Consider the following 9,013-nt stretch of genomic DNA (forward strand, 5'->3'; position numbering starts at 1 on the left):
GATCGAAAAATCAGATATAAATCGGCCTTTTTCGGGTCTTAATGATTTACTATATGACCTTTGTTTACAAAGGTGCAGGTAAGTTTGAAACCATTGGAAGGAAATGGGCCTATAAAAAGAAGGGTGTTTATTTCGAGGCCCCACGGTGGGCGCCAATTGTTCTTGTATGGATACCTGAAGGGAGAGCTCGGTCCCTGGGAGTTGATGCCGAGTTGTTATCTTCGGTGCCGACCTTTATTCCGAGGAGATGTCCAATTATGCAGAGCGTGAGCAAGAAACAAGGGGGGAGTGTACCTGCAAAGGCACTCCGAAGCTTAAGTCAGTATTGAGAATTCAATGTATCCTTTGAAGATAAAATATCATACCTTTATAGGTAAGATAAAATAGGTCGATTACGTTTCTATTGATCATCTGAATTGAATAGCAATTAATAGGTTTTAATAAGTGATAATGTCTGGTCGGACGTTTTTATTCCAGGATGTAGTCCGTTGAGTCTGATTGTAACGTATAACGCCGAGTTATAACGTAAAGTGCCGAGTTATAGTGCATAATGTTGAGTTATTGTATATAATGCCAAATTATGACATCGGATTTGTAAGGCCGTATCAGGACTTTACTTGCCAAAATCAGTATTCACAAATGGGCAACTTTACGTTGCTTTATCAAGAGTTAATAGTCGCAATGGCGTGAACATTCTAATTCTAGATGAAGATAGCAATCCAAACTCATCAACAACAAATGTCGTATTCAACGAAGTTTTTAATAACATTTAGATAAGAAAATAGTATTATCATTTTAGTAACATGTTATGATTTACACTTTTGTACAAATATTTGTCGTAGATATAACTAATTTATTAACTATACTTTCACACTTGAAATAAAATGTGTAACATGAAGCACAACATCATATGCTAATTGCTTTTTTAATGAGGTTAGTAAAATACTAGGTTGTCGATAAATTTTCATTAGCCTTATAATATAAAGTTTAGTATAAAATTGACATACTACTATTACAGTTATATATGTTCTTATTTTTTCAGGTCTCTTTCCTTATGCTTTAAGAATATTATACACTTCAAACTGTTCCATTTGTATTTTATTTTGAATAAAGATAAAACAACATATTAAGTACGTTTATTATATAATCACGATAATAATATTATACTAAACTTAAAAAATTTATAATTATAAAATATTATTTTCGATTTACCATGTCAAATTAAAATTTAATCTCGTGTATCGCACGGATTTAACACTAGTACATTTAAGTTTCTGATCTTTTTAAAATTTGGACACATCTATCTCTGAATCAAATTTGTCTCATTTTAAAAACTCTCCTATATGTACATTTGTATCGGCCAAATTAATACAACGGCAACTACGTTTGATTTTTCTATTGAGTTTGACAGACCTAAATGAACAGAAAAATTGAGATGTTCAAATTTAAAAAAAAAATTAAAATTTAAATATCTTTTAATATATGCGGGCCAAAAAATAAATAACCGATTTGTCTCTTTCCTCTCTCATACTTTTTATTGATTACAACCGATTTTGTTAACGGTTTTTGGTTCGACAAATCGGTTTGAACTTTCCAAACCATGGTTTAGATAAATCAAGAATTCAAAAAAAGAATTTTGATTCAGACGCATCCAAAGATACTTGATTTTTTGAATCCCATTTTCCCTTTATATACTACACCGAATCACCTTCAAATGCCAAAACCCTAATTCACCAAGGGCCCCAAATTCCCATAATTTCCATGAAGAATTCTCCTCGGATGAACAATGTACCGATTGCCAATCCCAACTATATCGGTACACCGAATCGCCATGAAGCAGGGGAAAAAGAAGGTCTCAGTGACATCAAACGGAGAAAGTGTAACAAAACAGTCACTGCTCGTAAAAGAGTTTCTAAGGTAATTGTTATTATTACTTTTTATATTTGTTACCGCATTCAGTTCTAGACTTGAGAATTTTAAAATATGGGGTTTCAATTTTCCTAATGTATGCTGATTACCTAAGCAGAGTAACAAGACAAAGAAAAATGTATTGGTTAATGGAAATAAGGAGACAGCTTCATCAGACTCAGTTCAGAAGATTGATTTGCGGTTGGAGGCGAAATTGTCAGGGGAGGTTAGTGATCAGACTGCTTATCTCGTTGGCAGCTTGCCCTATTTTGTTTTTTTATACGTATATCTTTTTTCAATGCGTGTGGATTAGCAATGTGGTCTATACGAGTGTTAAGAGTTAAGACATTGAACATAAAACTTCTGTGCTGACATGATTCAGCTACTTTTGTTCCTTTGCAACCCATTTGTGATCAACATATATCTCTTTGATTCAGGAGTACTCGAGGATGTTTGCCGGGCAGCAAATACACCCATTTTTTTCTTTATGGAAATTAGGGAAGAAATCTCAGGAGCTGGATAAGACAAAACATAGTTTATGCACAGACAGGAGAGAGGATGGAAGAATTTTTAATGGTCCTGTTCATATTTTTGAAAGTTGTCAGGTAGTGGTATTTGTGTTGGTAATCTGATACTCCTTATTTATGATCATTGGTAGCTTAATGCTTACTTTATTAGCTTTAACTTCTGCAATTTCTTCTAATTTGAGTTAGACATAAATCTTGCCAATGCAGGATGGTACCTCATCCCTTGACTGGAATAACTGGACATTTTTGGGGAAGACTACCATTGCAAAATACAGTTCAGAAACTCCGAATTTGCCTGTTTTGACGAGTTCTGTTGAACCCTTAAATTTTGATAACCTTCATAGTGCTGTGGACCAATCCCATGCTTTAATTTCTCAGAATGCTATGCCTTGCTCAGATGGTCAGCTTTCTCTTCTGCCAGACATTCTGCAAGAAATATCGCTAGCAAACTCCGCTGTGCCTGATGATCAACCAATATGCCCTTCAAAGTCAGATGATGCCAAGATGGTATATAATTTGTTCTAGAGTCTAACTAATGTGTCCTGTCCCTGGTAACCTGGTCCCTTTGTGCATTGTAGAAGCTTGTTTAGAAGGGGGATTTCATTCACTTATAACTATGGCTGAAAATTATTGTCAGGATTTGGAGCTTGATGGAGTCAGTACTTTTTCAGGACAAGCAGGTTGTTTTAGATCATCAGACACTCAGCCCCTGAATAGATTTTTCCAAGAAAGGTTGATATGCGCATGGCGCACACCCCTAATCATGTAAACTTTGTTTTATTATTATTTTTCTTTTCCATTTGCATTCTAGACTCTGCTCATAAGTCATGACCTTGTGCCAAATTTTTTGTTATTATAACTGATTGGTTTGTGTGCCTGTGTATTGTTTCTGGCTGAAAGTAATGAGAACATTTGATTAACATCTTGATTGACATGGTTTAGTAGTTTAAGCAAAATTTAATTGTTACTGTCTATGTTCCACTTTCTCTATCTATCTGTTTTAGCATGGTTTGGTGTACCAGGTTTCTGTTAGTAGTTCAGCAAATAATTTTTTATTCAGTTGTAAGAAAATGGCTTGGTTAATCCATGTGATCGACCTTACCCAGTGGGATAAGAATTGGTGGTTGTTGTAGGAAAATGGCAGTTTTTAAGTTGGATTTATTTTGCTTCTTAGACTAACGAGATTCATAGCAACTTGGAAATTATGGTTTTTGATTTTTGTTTTTGCCTCATATTCTTTTGCCTCGGCTAGAACATTTGTTTGCTAAAACCCTTTTATCCTACATTGTAGTATGAAGTCTTACTACCATAGTTGTCAAGGTAAGTCCGGAAGCTTATGGATTCACAAGTACAAGCCAACAAAGGCCTTTGAGGTCAGAGATTTCTGGTACTTGCCCTTTTTCTCCTCTCCTAAAAGAATTTAATTGGACTTTCGCGTTATAACTCTTATTGTTCTTCGTGCCTTTCTTGTGCAATCTCTTGTCTAGGTGTGCGGTAATTATGAATCTGTAAATTTCTTGCATGAGTGGTTAAAACTTTGGAAGGAAAGACGAAAGCAAAGCAGAATGCATTCCGCTAATGGGGATCAAAGTGACTTGCAAGACTATGATTATAATGGTTCTGATTGTGACTCTGATTTGGAAAATGTACACCAGGACAAATTCTTGCAGAATCTTCTTCTAATTACAGGACCTGTTGGGGTGCGTGAAAATACATTTGAATGCTAGATATCCAGAGCTATGCTAGATATCCAGAGCTGTGTTTTCTCTTCTACTATTCTCTCACTATAAATGTGCAGGTTATGAAGTTCCAGGTTTTCTTCTGCAAGGATCATTTGATTGTTGTGCTTTTCTCTATTTTCTGTTATTGCAGAGCGGCAAGTCTGCTGCTGTCTATGCTTGTGCCCAAGAGCAAGGATTTGACGTTTTAGAGGTATCTCTCTTCAATACAAATATATTTGGCCTTTATGTTTTTCAACTGATGAACTTTTATAATGATGATATTTGTTGATCAGATGCTTCCTGTGAACATCCACCTTGATTTTTGAAAGGCATCACAAAATCAAGTATTAGCAACCAGTTAGCTAGATAATAACTAGATTGTGATTTGTTAGGATTGAAACATGTGACTCAATATTCAGTCACGTGATTAGGATTGAATAGAAGGAGATGTAGGTCAAGGCATTGATTTCATTGATCATAGGAAATAGTTTTAAGTCATTATATTGTTGTTTTTCGAAAATGAAAATATATTTATTTATTTCTATTTTGCTGAATGGTCTCTATCCTAATGCAAATATTCAAGTATAGAACCCATGTTTTCTGGTGTAATTTTTCCGCTCATTTGTAATTGTTGAATTTTGTGGGGGAGAATAAGAAAGGAGGAGAAAGAGTGAAGGAGAGAAACTCTGATTATACATTAGGTATAGAGATTGAAATCAGAGGAAATGTTCTGGAGCTTTTGCAAGGCAAGGGCTTGGAAGGTGAGGTGCAAGCTGATGACAAACTCATAGGCATGTTCAGGAGCTTTTGTAAGGGAAGGATGTGTCTGGGGTTTAAAATTAAAAGTGGAAAGCTGTATTACAAAGGAAGATTGGTGATTGCAAGAAACTCCAAACGGATTCCCCAAATTTTGAAAGAATTTTATCATACAAAAGTGGGGGGACATTCTAGATACTTTTGGACCTACAAGAAAATTTCCAGGGTGCTGTATTGGGAAGGAATGAAAAAATAAATACATCAAAGAATGTTAGGTTTGCCCAAGAAATATGCACTAGACTTTTTGCCCGCTGGCCTTTTGCAACCACTAACTATCCCGACAAATGTATGGTCTGATGTGTCTATGGACTTCATAGGAGGATTACCTAAAGCTTTGAGAATGGACACTATCTTGGTGGTTGCAGATACGATGACTAATTACCCCCATTTGTTTGCTCTAGCACACCCTTACACCGCCAAAGACGTAGCTCCTGTGTTTGTCAAAGAAGTGGTGCGACTCCATGGTTTTCCAAGATCAATTGTTTCAGATCGGGATATGAGCAACTTTTGGGTTAAGCTGTTCAACGAATCTGGATTCTGGAACTATCCTCAAGATGAGTTATGCTTATCATCCGCAAACGGATAGGCAAAGGGAGGCTGTAAATAAATGCTTGGAAACTTACTTGAGGTGTCTTATAGGTTCCAAACAAAAATAGCGGCCTAAATGCCAGCTTGTGCAAAATTTTGGTTTCATATCAATTATCATGGCTCCATTTGAATGTCCTCTTTTAAAGCCCTTTCTGGTAGAGAAACCCCAGTGCTCGAGAGGTGGAGGAGAAACTATAATAGTAGAAGTTGGGATCCTCTTAGAAGAGAGGAACCAAATGATTGACGAGCTAAAATTTCCCCAAATAAAAATGAAGACATATGCAGATTAGAAAGGAGACGTGGGACCTATGAGAAAGGGGAGATGGCGTATTTTAAGTTGCAGCCTTATAAGATGCAGGCACTGGCCAAAAGGGTCAGTCAAAAGCTTAGTCCAAGGTTTTATGGACCATTTGAGACACTAGAAAGGGTGGGGTACGTTTTATATCAGTTGAACCTACCCAAAACAACTAGAATTCATCCAGTTTTTTTATCTTTCTCAATCAAAAAGCTGTGTTAGCTTGAATTTGCATCCGCAACCACTTCCAGCAGCTGTTTCAGAAGGATGGGAGCTTCAGGCTCAACTAGAAGAAGTCCTCAAGGTTCACCAATGCAGCAGGACACCTTGAAGAGTTGATCAATTAGCAAGATTTAGTAGATTTTGAAAATTCGTGGGAGCTGGGGCACTGAAATTCAGATGGTTTTCCCATCTTTCCACCTTGAGATCATGGTGGCTCTTCAAGGGGCTGGTATTGTAGAAGACCCTGATAAAAGTAATGCTGAAAAAGAAATGGAAGATAAAAAAGGAGACAAGCAAATGTAATAGGTCAATCATTAGGGATAGAAAGATTTCTCCTTTACCTTTTAATTTTTCTAGGAAAAAGATGAGACGTGTTGTGGTTAGGGAATGAGTAGGCTGTCATTACAGGCATGCTCGTTGATAAGAATGATTAGAGCATGGGAGTATATTTATTTTAATTGAAAGGAAGCAGGGAAATAAGGAGAAGAGGTAGACGAGAATTTCCTAAGAACAGAAATAGTGGCCAAAGGGTTCCTTATGCCCATAACCTAGGAGAGATGATAGGACTCTACAATTTCCTTTCTTGTATTTTGATAGAAACAGGTTTGGCGTAATTTACAAGAGAGGTAAGTAGTTTAGTTGCTGTTTTTAACTGTTTAGTCCCTAATTGCTGCTAGTTGGCTATCTGTTTGTGCCGATGGAGCTGAATTAGCAGGCATAAGAGTAGTTTAATTCTGCTCAGCTAGGAGTAAGACTACTGCTCTTATGCCTGCTAAACAGTTAGAATCAGCAACTAAACTACTTACCTCTCCTCTTGTAAACTAAGCCAACCTGTTTCTATCATATTCTCAATTCTATTTTCATATTGTATTTTCAATCCTGTTGTTTTAATTAAATAAGAAAAACCAGTAAAGAGTATGAAATCCCACTGATTTCACCTCAGAATTCTACTTAATTATCATTATTATATACTTCAACAAGTATTTCCGGTTTAGGTTTTTACAGATGTATTCTTTTCTTTTTCTTTGGAAATATTGGGGTCTGTATTTTTGGTTTGAATTTGGCCATAAATATTTGAAATTAATGATTATTATGATCTAATTGCCTCTCAACAGCTTAATACATCAGACTGGCGAAATGGGACTGCTGTCAAGCAGTATTTTGGAGATGCTCTTGGATCACACGGCTTCAAAAGGTTTCTTTACTTTTCCTTATACATGCTTTCACCTTCCTCCAATATTTTGTTGGTTTATTTTAGTGTTTTTGTGTTGTATTTTGTCGTTCGCTGAAAATAAATATTTCATTGTCTTCCATTTCTTAAGTTTCCTTCATTCCCTAATCAACAGAGACACTAGAATCATACAACCCTGATTCAGCTCCTCTGTTTCTACCTTCATTCTCTCTTCAATTCTCTGCTACAATCTACTATCTTATACACTACTATCTCTATTTCTGCTATGCTTGTCTAGTCTATTTCATTCTTACAGTTACATCGTCTGCCTTGATTTAATTTTAGATAAAGACTTATTGTAGTAAGTCATTCTGTCAAGCCATTTCTGCGATGGATGTTTTATTTATATGATGTATTTTCAGGTTATTGGAACACACTGTGTGTTCACGGGAGAAAAAAACTGTGAAATTGCCGTCAGCTCCAGCATTTCCTAATGATAAAGCAGCAGAGGATATTGATAAGGATGTCATTGAACTGATAACCATATCTGATGATGGATCCCAGAGTCCTGATGGGACATCTTGGAGCTTACATCGCAAAAGTAGTGAATTTACGTGTTATAATGTACAAACATTAATTCTAGTTGAGGATGTTGATGTGCTTTTTCCTGAAGATCATGGATGCATTTCTGCCATACAACACATTGCTAAGACAGCAAAAGGGCCTATAATATTGACCAGCAATAGTGAGATTGCTTTTTAATTTTTATAGTCATACTGTCACTATTGATTTTTAATTTTTATAGTCGTACTTTTTAAATCAGCATATAGCTTTTATCAATGAGTGTGTTTATAACAACACTTTAGTTGTATATTTTAGGTAATAAGGTTGGCCTTCCAGGTAATTTTGAGAGACTAAACATTTCATTCTCATTGCCATTAGCAGATGAGTTGCTTTGCCATTTGTACATGGTATGTGCTTTCAGATATCCAAAGCCCAAATGAAAAAAAATTGAAAAGAAAAAATGTTCGGAAACAAAATGTAATAATTTATACATTGTTCTGTGAATGATCTCCAGGTTTGTGTCACAGAAGATATCAACAGCAGCCCTCTTTTACTGGAGAGATTTATACAGTCTTGCAACGGAGATATTCGCAAAATCATCATGCAACTTCAGTTTTGGTTCCAGAGTAAAAACTATGCAAAAGGTGTATTACACGTGAATTAAACTTTGCTTCTCATACAATTATATAATCAAGAAGTGTTTTTATTAGTTAAGCACAGCAATAGCCTCTATCATTGTTCACATCAAAGAAAACATTTACAATGTTAGAGAAGTTAAAAGCTCCCTCCCTCCCCCCAAAACACACACACACAAAACGAAAGGAGAAAAGTAGAAATTAAAAATCAAGAGAGAGAGAGGGGCAAACGGAATCAAATACTGGAACTGCTACTATTTATATATTCATTCCATGAAATTCCTTCTGTGTTTATATACCATACCATTTATTTCCCCGTAGTTTTATCTGTTTTAAGTAGGAAAGGCATTGTTTCTTCCACGTATATTTGATGATAATAGGATGTAAGTTTTAATTAATCAAGGTAATTGTTTCCTTTTTCTGCATGATATAATATTATTAATTGTTGAATTTTGTACGCTGCTAATAAGTGTTTCAATGAACATATTTGTTTTCTCATTTATCTTCTGTCTTTCTTTTTCACCAGCTTTTTTCGTCATAAGAGTTTGTTATGACTCCATTTTGGC

General features: G+C 35.6%; 1 protein-coding gene across 6 annotated transcripts in view; it reads left to right on the plus strand.

Moving 5' to 3' along the window:
* Positions 1,543-9,013, plus strand: part of LOC107622883 — a 10,047-nt gene continuing 2,576 nt past the window's right edge. The window contains exons 1-13 of one of the 6 annotated variants that reach the window (XM_021114865.1): positions 1,543-1,917; positions 2,027-2,134; positions 2,346-2,516; positions 2,643-2,742; positions 2,833-2,942; positions 3,073-3,200; positions 3,727-3,808; positions 3,923-4,135; positions 4,308-4,367; positions 7,193-7,272; positions 7,671-7,993; positions 8,128-8,219; positions 8,327-8,456. In XM_021114865.1, the coding sequence (XP_020970524.1) occupies positions 1,762-1,917; positions 2,027-2,134; positions 2,346-2,516; positions 2,643-2,742; positions 2,833-2,942; positions 3,073-3,200; positions 3,727-3,808; positions 3,923-4,135; positions 4,308-4,367; positions 7,193-7,272; positions 7,671-7,993; positions 8,128-8,219; positions 8,327-8,456 (1,753 nt within the window). In that variant the 5' untranslated portion in view covers positions 1,543-1,761. Of the gene's footprint in view, positions 1,918-2,026; positions 2,135-2,345; positions 2,517-2,642; positions 2,943-3,072; positions 3,201-3,726; positions 3,809-3,922; positions 4,136-4,307; positions 4,368-7,192; positions 7,273-7,670; positions 7,994-8,127; positions 8,220-8,326; positions 8,457-9,013 lie in introns of those variants that run through there. The other 5 variants (XM_021114866.1, XM_021114862.1, XM_016324943.2 and 2 more) reach the window with 5 other exon arrangements.

The sequence above is a fragment of the Arachis ipaensis genome, chromosome B10, assembly GCF_000816755.2.
Source record: "Arachis ipaensis cultivar K30076 chromosome B10, Araip1.1, whole genome shotgun sequence".
Lineage (NCBI taxonomy): Eukaryota > Viridiplantae > Streptophyta > Magnoliopsida > Fabales > Fabaceae > Arachis > Arachis ipaensis.